The sequence below is a fragment of the Mytilus trossulus genome, chromosome 2 (assembly GCF_036588685.1).
Source record: "Mytilus trossulus isolate FHL-02 chromosome 2, PNRI_Mtr1.1.1.hap1, whole genome shotgun sequence".
In the NCBI taxonomy this organism is placed as follows: Eukaryota; Metazoa; Mollusca; class Bivalvia; order Mytilida; family Mytilidae; genus Mytilus; species Mytilus trossulus.
In genome coordinates, this window is record NC_086374.1 from 68744145 (window position 1) to 68762253 (window position 18109).

General features: G+C 32.4%; 3 protein-coding genes and 1 pseudogene across 4 annotated transcripts in view; 3 read left to right on the top strand and 1 right to left on the bottom strand.

The window, feature by feature from the left end:
* Positions 1-453, top strand: part of LOC134707872 (coiled-coil domain-containing protein 93-like) — a 33969-nt gene extending 33516 nt beyond the window's left edge. For both annotated transcript variants that reach the window (XM_063567976.1, XM_063567978.1), the window contains one exon: positions 297-453. In XM_063567976.1, coding sequence (XP_063424046.1) covers positions 297-341 — 45 coding nt within the window. In that variant the 3' untranslated portion in view covers positions 342-453. The remainder of the gene's footprint in view (positions 1-296) is intronic.
* Positions 454-1609: 1156 nt separating this feature from the next.
* Positions 1610-5814, bottom strand: LOC134705348 (uncharacterized). The gene is made up of 2 exons (XM_063564092.1): positions 5691-5814; positions 1610-2425 (listed from the first exon to the last, which is right to left on the bottom strand). Exons 1-2 carry the CDS (start codon positions 5733-5735, stop codon positions 1766-1768), a joined length of 705 nt encoding a protein of 234 aa, XP_063420162.1. The 5' UTR covers positions 5736-5814; the 3' UTR covers positions 1610-1765.
* Positions 5815-8743: 2929 nt separating this feature from the next.
* On the top strand, positions 8744-10624 carry LOC134705962 (neuronal acetylcholine receptor subunit alpha-6-like; annotated as a pseudogene).
* A 4041-nt stretch (positions 10625-14665) lies between these two features.
* On the top strand, positions 14666-15700 carry LOC134705963 (neuronal acetylcholine receptor subunit alpha-6-like). The gene has a single exon (XM_063564674.1). The coding sequence runs from the start codon at positions 14666-14668 to the stop codon at positions 15698-15700; it is 1035 nt and encodes a 344-aa protein (XP_063420744.1).
* Positions 15701-18109: the final 2409 nt, after the last annotated feature.

An 18109-nucleotide genomic window follows, 5' to 3' on the forward strand; every position in this document is an offset into this window, starting at 1 on the left:
GAAACAGCATACTGTCAACCAAAATCTGTGAAAAATGTCTAATTTGCATTTTACCTTGAATTCAGGGACAGACCATAGCAGTTTCACATCTTTTGACATAACTACATGTACAAAGTTTGGAACAATTGAAATATAAGACTATGCTATTGGCTTATTATTAAAAGAGAAATATGATTTTTGAAAATTTCAGCTCAGACATATCAATTCTATTTAAATCCTGTGAAAAGTTCAAAATAAGCATAAGACATAAAATACCATGTTTCAATTTATTTTTATTTTCTTGTTTTGTTTTGTAGGAATGTCGGAAGAATGAAATATTGATGTCAAAATTAAAAAGATAGCACATGACCCGGTGATAACCTAGATGGATGCCATATTGATTATGATCAAAACATTATATTGACCACTTCTATTGCAATGATTATAAATGATAGATTAAAACTCTTTATTATATGTAATTTTGACTCCACAAATTATAAAGAATGTGACACTACTAGGAGCATTACAAGCATTAGTAGGAAACAGGAGTAGAACATATATATTGAACATTGAGTTAATAAAATTGAGAAAGGCAATGGGGAATGTGTCAAAGTGACACCAACCCAACCATAGAGCAGACAACAGCCTAAGGCCACCAATGGGTCTTCAATGTAGCGAGAATTCCCGCACATGTAGGTGTCCTTCAGCTGGCCCATAAAAAATATGTACAGTGATAATGGACATCATCCTAAACTCTGTACTATACACAAGAAACTAAAATTAAAAATCATACAAGACTAACAAAGGCCAGAGGCTCCTGACTTGGTACAGGTGCAAAATCACGGCAGGGTTAGAAATGTTTATGAGATCTCAACCCTTCCCCTACACCTCTAGCCAATGTAATGTTCAGTTTTTATGCTTATAGGTCAATTTAAAGTATTTGTGTTTTGGTCTGTTTTTCAAATACTATAAGTAAAATGTCAACTTTATTTGATGTATGACATGATTGTAAGGTGTATATGTCTGTCTGGAAGGTATCATCTGACCCTGACTTCAATTTTATGGTTCATTGGTTAATGTCAATTTTTTAAATTTTTTTTTGTTTTTCAATTATCAGAAGCAATAGGACAATTATATTTTGTGTATTAAAAATATAAGTTGTTTATGTCTGTCTGACAGTTAAACCTTTATCATTGAGAATTTCAAAATAAGATCAAGGATCAGTTATACAGGTAAGACACTTCAGCATGTTCACTCTTGTTATAAAGTAATCTTTGAAATTGGAGTAATTTTCATTGTCAATAATTAAAGTTGAATCAACTACAACCAATGCTTTATACAATACAATGTTTAATTTCACTTCCCACTGATAAATCAAATGCAATCGTAACCCTTCAGTGCTAACAATTACTTTTGATTTCATGTTAATGATGGATAGGAATTCCATGGAAGACCTAAGTTTAAGAATATCCTCACTGGTACTACTCAATCGAAGATCAAAAGTACAAATAGGAGCTAAACATATACTTAACCAGCAAGTATGTCAAAGGGGGAGTAAAAATCAAAATTTGGAAAAACAAAACAACAACCATGTGATATATATATATATATATATATATTTAATTCTTGGAAACGTAAATTGTGTACAAAATTATAAATATCAATAAAAGATTATCGGTATAAATCATAAATATCAATAAAAAGATTATCGGTACAAATTTAAAAAAATCACAGTAAAAATTATGTTTCATGAGAAAATTGAAAAAATTGTTCCTTCTTAGCCACATCAGAGTTGTTTTACATAACACTTAGTTGACTTATTTTCACCAGTATTTTTAAACACGATTTCACCATCAATTTTGTATTCATCATATGGTAAGGTGTGTATGGTCTCAAATGCAAACTTTTCATAAATTTTCTGGGAATAATTCGAAGTGCCTTCACCTTTTATGCAAACTGGACTTAACCCTAGTTCTTTACAAAATAGTAGAGTGGCTTTCATTACTTTAGAAGCTATTCCCTGTGCTCTGTGATCTTTATGGGTTGCAAGAGCAACAAATGCCACTACTATATCGACGTTATATCGTTTAAACACGTCCATCTCATCGTATTTATGGCCCAAAAAGTCCATAATTATAACCATCTTACGATTTTTTGCTCTTGACCAATCTGCCTTTTCTCCTTTCCTGGCTAAACACATTGACCTAGTGGCTATTATTTCTCCGGTTATGTCTGATATCAGTAAAACAGACAGGTTTTCACGAAAAATCTCTGTGAATAATGCAGCAACTTCTTCATCTAACTCTGCCTCTAAAGATTTACTTAAAACTTCATCGCAGTAAAAATGTTCTTTAAGGAAAGAAACAAGACTGCCATTTCGTTCATCGGAGGATAATTCCAAATGTGCATCTTTGAAATCAAAAGAGTCGTTTATTCGTCGTAAAGCCTGAAAATAAATAAATTACTTATTTCATATGAAGTTATATTGCACAATATTCTACAAATAGAATTTGGTCTGTCCATACATATACTAAGCCAGTGTGTTAAATTTTAATGTAGTGTTTCTATTTTGTCGTTGTTCTCCTCTTATCTTTGATGCGTTTCCCCCAGTTTTCTTTTGTAACCCGGATTTGTTTTTTTCTCAATCGATTTATGTGTTTCGAACAGCGACATACTACTGTTGGCCCGAGACCACAATTAATTCCTGTATCATTTCTTCATAACTTTTTGTCGCATTTAAAAAAAATTGCCTATTCTTTTTGTCTAATGTTTTGTGTGTGTAATGAACAGTACAAGTCCAAAAATATATGCAATATCATACAAATTTAGCCAATACACATCCATACCCCTATAGGCAAGTCAAGAGATGTTCCGAAAATTGTAAATATAACCTTTTTGAACCTGGCCTAATCACTCTTTCCTTATTAAAATCAGTTAAAATAAAACATCCTAAAGTTTATTTCAGCTCTCTTTCATTTCCACCCCAGAAAAGCTAAGAAATGAATGAAAAAGGGAAAGAAAAAAAATAAAGAAAAAATACACTATAATTAAAGGGAACTATATTAGTGAACAACGAAAAGCGGGGTCATTAATTGTGGTCTTGGGCCTGTTGCCTTTAATTAGAAGCACTAGTTCAAGGTGCAATCGACACCTTATACCAAGACGCATTTTTATCTCTTAGCCGACCAGTCTTTGTACACTCCTGGTGCCACGACGTGATTAGAGGAGCATGACATACCGATATTTTAAGGGACTCTCCAACTGCACAAGTTGTTATATGGTCCAAAGGAATATTTCAAACAATTAGAGTCATACCTTTCCTGAAACCATAGACATTTATCTATCAAGAAGTAAAAAAAAAATCATATGCATTTCTGGTCGTTTTTCCCATTAAATTGCATTGAAAAGATCGAGCGTCAAACTTTGTTGAAAAACACTACACTAATTTTTGAACCTATGGGCGGCACGGATAGGTAAATACGGCCTGTCAAACAGAATTGCATATAAAACATGCTAAAACAATCTAAACATCATATACACCCACTATGAAGGCTATAATATTCTTCAACTATCTAAAAATAAATTTTATTGTACAAAAACTTGCATATTAAAAAAAATCACCATTCCTTAAATTCTAACTGTGTAGTGCTACCTAAAGGTCTGAATTTATTTGGCCTAAACTGATTGAACAAACTCCAACTGGATTTGAAGGATATATTCTCCGTTGTTCGTAATGATAATTCATCGATAGGTTTAAATAATGGTAAACTCAGTATACCGCTGTTCGAAATTCATAAATCGATTGAGAAAAAAAAACCAAAGCCCGGTCACAAATTAAAATTGAGGGAAACACATCAAATATAAGAGGAGAAAAACGAAACATCAGAAACACTTAATTGCAAAAACAAAATAATCTTGGAAGCAAATAAAGAGGTTTTCAAAGACGATCTTGGAACTGTCAAAGGCATAAACGCCAAGACAATCGATGACGAGAGTGCTGACCAAATATTTCAAAGCTTGCCCTAGCCTTGTGCGTTGACGGATAACGTGAAACTTGAACGTCTTGAGAAGGAGGGTCAAATCCAACAAGTCGTTTTTTCAGACTGGGTTGCTCCAATATTACCCGTAGTTAAAAAGAACGGATCTTTTAGAAAATTGTGGTGACTACAAGGTAACATTTAATGCTGTTTCGAAGTTGGATAATTATCCGTTTCCTAAAACTGATGATTTATTGCAACGCTTCGAAGAGGACAATAAAATACTTAATTGTAATCAAATCAAGCATACCAACAAATTGAACTTGATGATGACAGTATAAGGTATGTGCCTATAAACACGAAAAAGGGTTTATTCAGATAACATGGACTTCCTAATGGTGTTGCTCTAATCCTATGTATTTTAAAGAGAAGATTTGAACAAGTTATCTTAGGTATCTCCAATGTTTTGGTTCGAGTAGATGATATAAGGATAACGGGTTAACAAGGGAGGAACATCTAAATACTATTTCTGAGGTTTTGTCAAGATTTAAGAGACTAGGAATTCGTTTAAAGAAGTTGTTTATTTGGGATTTCAAATTAACAAACACGAAATCTATTCAGTGGAGAGTAAAGTTATCGAGAAAGATCGATAAAGCCCCAATTCCAACAAATGTGACAAAAATGGAAGCTTATCTAGGAATACTGAACTATTACAATAGATTTTTACTTGTTAAAGCCGCTACATGCACTTCTACAGAAAGGCATGAAAATTGAGCTGGAAAAAGAACAGGAAAAAGCGGTCGTAGAGTCAGAACAGATGTTAAAAACCGCATCAGTACTTGTAAATTTGGAACCGAAAGAGAAATTAATCTTAGCATATAATGCATCTCCGTATGGAGTCGGGGTCTTACTTTCGCATAAAATGGACGACGACAGTGGCAAACTAATAGCCATGCATCGCAACACTTACATTAGCAGAGAATAATTATTCCGTTCTTTAGAAGAAGAGTCTGGCCATAATATTTGCTATCAATTTTTGTACGGACACCACGTTCAATCATAACCGATCGCATAGATTTATTTCGAGAAGATAAACATATATCGACAATGGCCGCATCCCGAATTTCAAATGTGGATACTGACTTTAGCTGCATATGAGTACACGGTTGTATTCAAGTATGAATTGTAATACAGATGGACTTAGTTGACTACCACTGAAAACAAACCATAAAAAGACACGAACGCCAGGTGATAAAAAACTATCAATGAAACATTTAGCTACTGGAATCAAAGATGGACACGCAAGGACACAAAGCTGTCTAGGCTCGCTTAGATACACTTTGAATGGATGACCGTCAAACTATCCATGTAAACATGATTTTGGAATTCTAAGCAAGTAAATCTCGTAAGAAAATATGTTTTGATTTCCAGTGTTGTTAACATCATACATATGACGTTGCAAATTAAATGGTTATGTCATTTACGTGTACCTGATGTTTTATTGAAGTACAACATGACTTTGTTAACGAAGCGATAGGAGATCATCGTGATCGTATTTAGCATGTTACAATATGAACATGTGGGTTTATATGCAAATTTGCTAGTGGAGAAGTTGAAATACTTATATCGAGTAGAAGACAATTCCGCTCTATGTACATGTATTTGTATAACTACAAAATGTATTTATCAATACACTTCCCTATATAAATGTGTTAACACATAATTTCTCTTTACCTCTTCCAGTTCTTTCCTAGGTCTGAGTTTATTATTTTCCGTCATGTTTAGTTATCACAGTAGAATGTAAGATAAAAATATATATGTATAGGTGTGTTTACCTGCACCTCTACACAACTTATCAATACACAAATGTTTGAACACAAAGTAAATGTGTTTATTAGTTACTGGGGTGCGAGCTTCAGCTGTGTATTTTATTACTTAGCCTTTTCATATTCATTTACAATTGACGTTAATTATAAACTGCATGTGTCTATCACAGATAACGCAAGATGGCCCAAAGATAATATTATTAAAATTATACTATGTTCATATTTCATATATTTGTTGAAGTCTGATTTATGAATATCTCACACATATATATATATATATACTTTGTTCCATGACATACATCAGAATACATGTATAATTATATATACATAGGAAGTTTATCAAATCTAAAAAATATATTAATTTAGTTATATATATATATTTTTTGGAATTTTTATTTCACAGAAAAGAAACGTTTCAATCATTTAATATATTGTAGTCCACCTTTTTAATAATCTATATACCTGTGTAAACTAGTAATAGAAAAATGCAAGTTTTAAGCAGCGTCATTCCTTCTGCATTGTTTGCGTGTCATGCAAAATGTGCTTCGGTCAACGTTTTTACACCTCAATAAAGTTATAAACAACATTTAAAGGTAACATGGTCTGTTTTACTTAAAGATACTTTATTGGATATTGTTTGTCTTCAGTTTTAAGACCATGTTCCTTTTAACTGGACATTTCTTGAAGTTCGCTAATGTGTAGAAATATTTTTTGTACATGGGTTGTCGCAGTACGTATAACGAAAAAATCACAAAAAAATGAACTCCGAGGAAAATTCGAAACATAAAGTACCATCAAATGCCAAATTCAAAAGATCAAACCCATCAACATCAAACGAATGGATATAATAACTGTCATATTTCTGACTTGGTACAGACATTTTCTTATGCAGACAATGGTGATTTAAATCTGTTTTTATAGCTAGATAAACCCCTCACTTATCGCATGCAATTCCATTATATTGACAACGATGTGTGAACAAAACAAACAGACATAATAGGTAAAATTTATGAAAAAGTTGAGGTACAGCATGTAACATTGTGTTATAATCTCGGGGTTATAATCTTAATCACTATGAAAAAAAACTGTATAGGAGCTTAATTATATATTACGGTAAATGATTTGGCCTTACACAAAATAAACATTTTTTTTATGAATATAAATTGCATTAATTAAGTAGGAACGGATATTCATCATGGTATGTTGTCCCTTTTATGACAAATAATTTTGTAACAGACACAATATAAATGAGAAAGTCGTTACTAGCATTATATAAAACAAATGTCTTTAAAATTGTCCGTTTATAAATTACATGTAGCTATTTGATTACGACATTGTTTATTGAACCCCATCGGTACTTGCATTTTATTATTTTGAAATTGGTGGATTGAACCTGATTTTATAGCGCTAAACCTCTAAAATTTCTCAAAATTGTCGAAATATGGGTACAGCAGCCAAATATTAATACTAATAAGTACTAATATTGATATAAGAAAAAACACTGCTATGATATTTTAAAAGTATTGCATTGATATTAGAAATAATAGCATTTGTTTATTTATGTATATAAGAAAAACGCAGCACTTCAAGTTTTACACGGACAAAAACGTTTGCTTTTAATTAACGTCTGAATGTATATTTAGCTTCAATTTTTGTTTATATTTGAACAATAAATTTTAAAGTTAGTATTTTCTTAATTTTTCGTTGCCGGAAACAATATTTCCCGAAAGGAATGTCTGCATATTTACAATAGATATTAGACAATATCGCTATGTGATATAAGAAAAGTTTTTATCGATTCGCTTCTTCCATAGACTGTGTATAGGAATGTATTACTATATTTATATTTTTGTTATTAGATTAATTTTTCTATATTTTTATGTAGCCCTATACCCGTTAATTAGTTATTATTTTGTATTATTTTCTTATCTCATTTCACCCTTATTAACCCTCAAGTGCAATACGAATTGGTATCAGTGAAGAGTTTCTCAGATAAAAATAGTTTACCGTAAATGTTTTAATGTACGTTCTGATAAATAAAAACATCTTTGATTTACGGAAATACATATATTGTTTTATGAAAAGAAAGTTTAGTTAATTAAATAAATGTTATGAAAAGTTATTTAAATTAATTAATGAAGTTCGTTAAATGCGTAAAAAGTATGTTAAGAGCCATTAAAGTGAATAATTAAGTCCAGTTGACTCCTAGACATGACAGAGTTTAAGAAATGTATTAAGTAAATATTCATGAAGTACAATCATATGGTTATTAAGTATGTCAAATATTATGTTTTTTGTAAAATCTATGAACAGTATGTTAATTCGTAATGATTATATTGCTGATAAGCCGACATACCACATGTAAAATAAATATTAGTAAATGTATTTATAATTCTTTATTCTTTCCCAGGTACCAACCAGACCCGGGTAACATGTACATTTAAATAATGTAGTCCTGAAGTAATTAATAAAGGAACTCACTAAAGGACCTTAAAAGCAAAAATTTAACGCATTTATATTAATGAAATAAACACTTGATCTTTATCTCTATTTGTTTTTATGAAGGTTTGACATGACAAGAACAACAATATTCGCCTCTACCACATAAGACACAAGGGGAATGTAATTTAGAGATATATACTAATGAAGTTGATTAAATCTGAATGTAAACGAATATGTCAACATCGTTTCGTCTGTCATACAATAATGGTATAGTTATCAAATACTAGTATCACACATACAAGTGGAACGATCGGCACTGTTCTACTGGGAACTATTTACAAAATGCTTGCTTTCACCTCTGTTGTTTTTATATTAACTGTCAGTTATTGTAATGGGAACTACGAAAAACAAAGAATGCTGAGATAGAATTTATCTGAACATTACAACCCTGAACTGCTTCCGATTCTGGACTCAAACAACTCAAATCACCCATTACAGATAAATGCTAAACTTTTTGTAATGGCGCTACAAGGACTTGAATATAAAACACAAATTCTAACAGCGTCTGTTTACTGGTACTTTACATGGAAAGATGAAATATATCATTACTTGGAATATAAGAACATATCAAGGCTGACAGTTAAAGCCAGTGATGTATGGCTTCCCGAATTATATATTGTAAATGATGTAAGGAAAATGCCAATAAGAAATACTGGAGATAGAGAAGAGTATTTGATTGTCAAATCAAACGGTTACATGACATGGTTTCCAACTAAAGAATTTCAGACGTCATGTGCAGTGGATGTTTCAAAATATCCGTTCGATACACAGGCATGCACAATCCGAATAGAGGCCTGGTATCATGACAACAAAAGCTTTGTTTTGAACACAATTGGATCTGGTATAGAAACATCGGACGTCCATTTTGTTGAAAATGGAGAATGGGACATTCTCAATTTATCAGCAAATCCATTCCAGTACCAGGATTATGCAGAACCATTCGTCCGCGTACTCAACTATGTATTATACACTTATTTTAAAAAGACGATCGTCTTACCATTTAATTACAACAGCGTTTCCATTTGTTATTTTAATAGCGCTTAATTTATTGGTCAGTTTTATTCCAACAGAATGTGGCGAAAAACTTGGATTCTGTATGGCACAGTTTTTGACAATGATTGTGTTTCTTACGTTGATAGCACAACACATGCCTTCCTCGGCATTGACGATATCTTACTACACTTTTATTGTCAGTTTACAGATTTTGGTAAGTGGAATCACTATTTTAGTAGTTGCTTTAAGTATTTATTTACAAACCCGGAGTTTAGAAGACCGACCATCATGTTTAGTTAGAATAATGTTTAGTCCGATTGGATATTTTGAAGATAGCGATCGTAAGAAACGATGCACTCGAGTTCGGGATTCTAGACAAGAAGGCTTTATAACATGGCTGGACATTGATAGAAGACTGAACTATGGTTTGAATATTTTACTTTTACTAAATGTGATCGTTACTGTTTCCATATTTGTATTTGTGATTATTTAACCTGGAAAGGAACATATTATAACTAGGGATGTCAAAATATCGGAAATCTAATACTCGGATACTCGGTCATGATACTCGAGTACTCGTGAGTACTCGGATGAATCTGAAACGTCTATTGAAAAGTTTATATTTTTAGGTGGGAAGCAGTGTTTTTTGTTATTACCTTTCATAAACATATCAACGAAAGACAAACGTACTACAAATATAGCTAAATTGCGCCTCTGTTTTTTTTTGGTGTCAATTAAACAATGAATTAACGACCGCCGTTTCTACAAATAACCTATAACAATAGCTATTATCGTTAATATAGTGCGGTGACAGAAGTGCATACAGTCGTCTAGATCGCGAGTTTAATCTTCCCAAATAACACACGGCTGAAAATGGTCTTAAATTAAAAACAAATATATCTTTTTTTATTTTTTGCCCTGTCGTCATTTCGTCGTATGGTCACATTTTTCTAAAACGTCGTTTTAATGACTAGTAGTATATTGGAGAGTTTTAACTCCCTTTTTCAAAATGAAAATTTGTGTAACTTTGCTTTCATTTAATTGAAATGTTTTTTTTCTGAAGCTATTTTCATCTGTAAAAATATTCTATTCGGTATTTCATTAACTTCTAACATAGATAACAAGTTTCTACTGTTTAAAATTGATAATTTGGTAATTTTAATTGCTAACTCAGACACAAACTTTAGGTTTTTCTTGATAGTGGTAATACAAATTATCCCATAATATTTTAAGCCTATAGTATTTCATAAAACTAGTTACTGATAAAAAATTCGGAACCTAATTATGAAAAAATTCTTAACAAATCAATGTTAAAAGAATAGAGTAAAAAACTTCATTACTTCCTTTCCGTCGCATTTTGTGTATTAGTCAATAATTTGCTCTCAACTGATAGAAGCAATTACTATCTTTTTCGCTTTTATATATGAATATTTTAATTATAGGGTACTCATATATGGCAAATTCTCTGTTTGTGTATGTTTATATTAAATGTTCTTTGTTATAAAACTATAACTTCAAATAAAAGTCTTAGTCTGAAAATCAAAATAGTTGACGGATAGTTTCAGTAAATACTCGGCAAAAAGTTAAAAAAAAAGTCAGAAAAAAGACAAAAGTCGTTAAATTTTATGAAGTGCATAATATAACAAAACCGTCGACTGAAAGTTTGTGTAAATTTACTAGTATATGGAATATATAAAAAAAGAGGATGTGCTATGATTGCCAATCAGACAACTGTCCACAAGAGAACAACATGACACAGACATTAACATCTATAGGTCACCGTACGGCGTTCAATAATGAGCGAAGCCCATACCGCATAGTCAGCTACAAAAGGCTCCGATAAGACAATGTAAAACAATTCAAACGAGAAACCTAATGGCCTTGATTATATAAAAAAATGAACGAAAACAAATATGTAACACATAAACAAACGACAACCACTGAATTACAGGCTCCTGATTTGGGACATTGGGACAGGCACATACATAAATAATAATTCGACTTTGAAGCTGCAATGAATAAAAGATTGGATGAGGTGAACATCAAGATGTTTCATGCATAAGCTGTGAATTTGAAGAACTCTGTGCATTCAGTTTATCATCGTTGATGTTACTAAAATTACACAATACAATCAATTGTTTCCCCTTTAAGAGCTAGGAAGCTTCTAACCTGACATTAATTGACGACATACACTTATCTGACTGTTGTCTTTGTGTGATTTGTTTCCTCCTTCTTCAACTCAACCAATGCCGTCGTATCTATTGCGATTCATGTCATGGTTACTCGATGATACTGCATACAGCCATGTCTATTCTCAGAAAATTGCTCCAAAGAAATTGCGTCAATGTTTTTTGATTGTTGAGTCAATCATTTATGTGGCCATTTTTTTAACATTGAAAACTAGGGGTGATATCAGTTGCTTCGGCAGGATAAGCAGATCCTTCTACACATGTGGCTCCCGTCGTGTTGCTTATGTTATAACGAATCCGGCAAATAGTCTAACTTCGAAGGTAACATTCATGAAAGGGAAGGGGATTGTAGTTACGACGAAAGGAACATATCCGATATCATTTCTGAAACGGTTTTCCACAACGGTCAACCAACTCATGATTGCGTCCGTAAAATATACGAAGGGATGATTTCAACTTCATCATTTGGAACTCTTGCTTAAACAGCTTCCTCATGAGCAGCAATACTCTATCAAGAAAAACATGATAGGAAATGCGAGCACGGGAATATCGTATCAATTGGGAAATATATACCACGTATGCAGGTGCAGGTGTCGTTTAGTTTTGTTTTCAAGCGACCCTCATTGATAAGTGTTGCCAACCATGAAATTGAGCGAATTCAAGATAGTGTGTACATCCCATATAATGTTTCCAAGAATCTTTGCAGACAAGCATGTGGATGTCATCAAACCTTTCTAAACCACCTATAAGATCTCCGTTAAATCTATGATGAATTGATAAGATAAAAAAGAAGATGTGGTATGCTTGCCAATGAGTCAACTGTCCACAAGAGACCAAAATGACACAGACATTACCAACTACAGGTCACCGTACGGCCTTCAACAAGGATCAAAGCCAATACCACATAGTCAGATATAAAAGGCCCTGATAAGACAATGCAAAACAATTCAAACGAGATAACTAACGGCCTAATTTATATAAAAAAATATAACGAAAAACAAATATGTAACACATAAACAAACGGCAACCACTGAATTACAGGCTCATGACTTGGTACCGGCACATACATAAATAATGTTGCGGGTTAAACGTGTTAGCGGGATCCCAAACCCGGGTTGGTTTGAAGCCGGCATTTTGTAGGGCCAATTATCTTCGGACTTCTTTCAATACCTTGTCTGTACTTGTAAAGGAAAATCTGTGTGCCCCAAAGAACTTGTTCGTTTTTGGTAGAACCTTTCATGTCAGACCTGAGTCCATGTGTGAAATGTACTGTAGAAATATAAAAAAAACTTGTCTCGTGATGGTTGATGAAAATGAAGATGATTGATATAACGCTTAATTTCATATATATAGATTGTTGCACTGGTAATTATTGTTCCAGTTTAGGGAAGGATTGACGCGTCTTTAAAAAGCTAAACACCGTCACATTATGTATGTGTCTTCCTCATGTCATGAGACTGTAATGTAGTAGTTTTCGTTTGTTTCTATATATTTTTCTGTTTGTTTCTTAGTTATTTTGTACATTAATCATGCCGTAACATTTTTCGTTTGTTTTACATTTTTCATTTGAGGAATTGATAACTATGAATTTTACTCATTGTTGAAGCCCGTACGTAAATTTTGTGTCAATTGGTTTCCTTTGGAGAGAAGTCTTAATTGCAATCATATTACATCTACTTTTTTCAGGAATACTTTTGAATACATATGGAATACATTTGAAGATTGTAGTACGTTCAAGGAAAAAAAGGGGGATACATGTAGGTACAAAATGTATCATGTAATAGACATCAACAAGAGTTAAATACACGACAACATATACTATAGAAGCAATAATAATAGTGAAAAAACCAAAACCAACGAATAAATAGTCTGCAAAAAAATAAAAACCAGAAGTAACTGCAAATTCAATTTGAGGTCATATTTGACTGTAGTGTTATATTGCTTTGGTTTGATACCTCACCCAATATTGAAAATAATTTCAAAGTATTGTCCTTCATGACACTTGCTTTTTTAACTGAAATTACAACTATTTATAAGGTCAAGGTGCTGAAAACATTATCTGGGTTGAAAACTTGATTTTTGAAGTTTTGTTTATTAAAGGTTTTTCGATAAAAAAAAAAATCTTAATGATTACGGGTTATGTATAATAGCATACATTACTTAATCAAACACAGTATTATTCGTATCTAGGTAGAAAATAAAAATAGAAAAAAATGTCAAAATAGAAACCCTTCAAAATGTTCACAGATTGTACAGATGACCTTTGATCTCAGTTTTAAAAAAAGCCATGTGACCATATCAAGTGCTGACGACAGGCATATTGTTGTAGTACAAGTTTTACTCTTTTCAATGATATATTAAATAGATATGTGTTCGGTGGGGAGATTAGATTCGAAAAAAATCTGCCTTCAGTCACCGCACTATTACTTTTTTAATTTCAATAACTTTCCAAGTGAATTAATATCATTTATATATACTATAAAGAAGATGCGGTTAATGATATTCATATACATGTGTAATTCAATTTGAGGAAAAATTGTATTGACAATCTTCCCACTGAGTGCGGGTATCGCCTTATTGCAAATATAATATCGTTTTTATGCTTTGACGAAATTAATTGTCATCTCATGGCATACACATTTAAAATGATGTAGTCCTAAAATCATTAATAATCGAATTCACAAGAGGACCTTATAAGCAGAAATTTAACGCTTTTTTTATTAATGAAATTAACAGTTGATTAGTTTTTCTGTATTTATGTATGTGTCGAATCATTTATACAATAAATTGTTTTTAAGCAGGTTTGATATGAAAATAACTATAATATTCGACTTTATCATATATGAAACACAAGGGAAATGAAATTCCGAGATGTTTATTAATGAAGTTGATGCAATCAGAATGTAAATGAATTGATCAACATCGTTTCGTCTGCCATTCAATAATTTTATAGTTATCAAATACTAGTATCACACAGGCAAGTTGAACGATCGGCACTGTTCTTCTGAAAACTGTTTACTAAATGCTTGCCTTCACTTTGGTTGTTTTTTTGCTAACTGTCAGTTATTGTAATGGGAACTACGAGAGACGTCGATTACTAAGACAGAATTTGTCTGAACACTACAACCCTGAACTTCTTCCTATTCTGGACTCAAACAACTCAAGTCTCCCATTACAGGTAAATGCCAAACTTTTCGTAATGGCGCTACAAGGACTTGAATATAAAACACAAATTCTGACAGCATCAGTTTTCTGGTACTTTACATGGAAAGATGAAATATTCAGATGGGATCATAAATTGGAATATAAGAACATATCAAGGCTGACAGTAAAAGCCAGTGATGTATGGGTTCCCGAAGTATATATTGTAAATGATATTAGTAAGATGCCAATTGGAAGTACTGGATATAATAAAGAGTATGTGGTTGTCAAATCAAACGGTTACATGACATGGTTTCCAGCAAAAGAATTGCAGACGTCATGTGCAGTGGATGTTTCAAAATATCCGTTCGATACACAGGCATGCACAATCAGAATGGAGGCCTGGTATCATGACAACAAAAGCTTTGTTCTGAACACAATTGGATCTGGTATAGAAACATCGGACGCCCATTTTGTTAAAAATGGAGAATGGGAAATTCTCAATTTATCAGCCAATCCCTTCCAGTACCAGGATTATGTAGACAATTCGTCCGCTTATTCAACTATCCATTATACACTTATTTTAAAAAGACGATCTTCTTACCATTTAATTACAACAGCATTTCCATTTGTGATTTTAATGACGCTAAATTTACTGGTCAGCGTTATTCCAACAGAATGTGGCGAAAAGCTTGGATTCTGTATGGCACAGTTTTTGACAATGATTGTGTTTTTTACCTTGATAGCAGAAAACATGCCTTCGTCGTCATTAACGATATCGTACTACACTTTTATTGTCAGTTTACAGATTTTGGTTAGTGGAATCACAATTTTGATAGTTGCTATTAGTATCTATTTACAAACCCGAAGTTTAGAAGACCGACCATCATGTTTAGTTAGAATGATGTTTAGTCCGATTGGATATTTTCAAGATAGCGATCGTAAGAAGCGATGCACTCGAGTTAGGGATTCTAGACAAGAAGGCTTTATAACATGGCTGGACATTGATAGAAGACTGAACTGTGGTCTGAATATTTTACTTTTACTAAATGTGATCGTTACTGTTTCCATATTTGTATTTGTGATTATTTAACCTGAAAATGGACATATTCTAACAAATCTCACAACATGCGTCAATAAAAAGTAAGCATATCATTTATAATGACATTATATAGTTGATTGATATTTTGCTAATTTGACCTAATCTTTATTACAGAGTTTGACACAAATACGTTTTTAACGGATGTTTTCGATCTAGACTACAGTTGGGTCATGTCTGAAAGAAGTCAGGCCTTTTATGCTTTTTAATATTCCTAAATAAAATTAAAAAAAATATATTACTGACTTATATTATTAGTGTGAACTTGATTGTCGTTAGTTAGCATCGTAGATCAGTATGTGGTTATGAATTGATTCAAACAAAATCGAAAACTTCAAAAAAGAATACTTTTGATCAAAGCTAGATTATATATTTTTAGTTTTATTTAACGCTCAAACGTAAAAGAGAAAGTGCATTTACAATTCTATTTATTAATATAGAATCTTAAACATAATCTATTCATTTAACAAATATGTACGAAAAACTAACAATCCCTTGGGTACAAATGATAAACAGAAGCACAAAGTGAAGAACTTAATTAAATAAACTTATTCTAAAAGGGTACCAATTCAGCACTGTAATAACATTTTTGAATATTAATTTCATTGGTATGAATATTGATTTTGTTATCAGTAAATTAAAAGCAAACTCAATATTACTAGTATATTAAATATGCACATTTAGGGATCTACAATCTGTCGATAACTGTATCGTGACATTGCACATGATCAGGTTTTCTCTCTAACTGTTTATGACGTCTTTACACTAAATCCATTGAAAATTGGATGTGTACGGATTGATAATTTAATCCTAGATGCGTGCATTTTTTTTATAAGTTGTTAGTGATTTTGAACTAGCTGTCAGGTTACTGCGAGAACTCTCAAATCTGTTCCTAGTGTCTTTTTGTTGTTGGGATGTACAAGTACCCGGTCACGTCTTCTTGTATCTTGGTCCATCTAATGAGTTACGCCTTTTTCAACTGATTTTTATAGTTTGTTATTATGTTTTACCACTGTCCAATGTTAGGGGAGGGTTGGGATCCTGCTAACATTTTTAACCCTGCAACATTATGTATAGATGTAGATGTGCCTGTCCCAAGTCAGGAGCCTGTTATTCAGAGGTTGTCGTTTTTTTATGTGTTACATACTTGTTTTTCGTTAATTTTTAATTTGTTTATATAAATAAGGCCGTTAGTATTTTTCGTTTGAATTGTTTTACATTGTCATTTCGGGGCCTTTTATAATTTACTATGAGTTATTGGCTTTGCTCAATGTTGAATGCCGTTCGTTGGCATATAATTGTAAATTTCTGTGTCATTGTGGTCTCTTGTGGCGAGTGGTCTCATTGGCAATCATACCACATCTTTTTTAATTTCATTTTTTTTCTTTATCACTGAAATTTCAGTATTTGATAAATACTTAGCATAACGAATTTTCTTCAAATCTTAGATTGCTACCATTTTCAAAAAATATAGATAATCTTTAGATGAAGGCAACAGTAGTATATTGGTGTTCAAAGGTCTAAATTCAATTTAGGAAAATCAAATCCGGATTACAAAACAAAGCAGGGAAAACACATCAACTATAAGAAGAAAACAATTGAACAACAAGAACACCGAGATGCAACAAAAACAAAGCCAACACGTATAACAAAGATGGCTACAGGGAAGATTAGTTTATTGTAACTAACTGAGTTTACCCTCTTTAAATAAAGAATTTATTATTATTATATTATAATTGATAATAACTGCCTAATTCCTAACTTGTTATATGATAACCTCCTGCTTCATGACAATGATAAATAATATTGCAAATACACTGCGTGACAGAAATACAACACAACCGCACACGAACATTCATAAGAGAGAAACGCACAAACAAATATTATAATAGTCGACACAAATGCAAACCTCAGAACAACAACGAAGATATTATAATTTCAATAATAACCAATCAAAATGTTGAGGTCTTACTGATTGATGTATCAGCAGTCCGTGATGTCGTTCGATAGAATTACTCCCCTTGTTTATTTTGCTCTTCGGTCAACTAATTTCATTTTGCTGCATCCAATGGTAGACGCGACAACACTTGGTGTCGTCAGGACAGATACGATTCAAGGAACCAGTTGTTGCTTTTAGATGCATGCTGTAAAATAGTTCATAATCAGGAATAGCTGGAAGGAAAGAACCATGTTGCTATGATGACACGGAAACCGAAGAGCAGACAATTAAAAACAAAACTAGAGACGATCGTCCTGAGCGTGTCACCTACACCTTCAAATATATTCACAACCATACAAACACAATATCCCCCATCTATCTAATGTGTTTTCATAATTCTGTGATATAGGGCAAAAAGATATAGCATATGTTTGTGTCTTGTTGTTAAGCATTTTTAGGGGAGG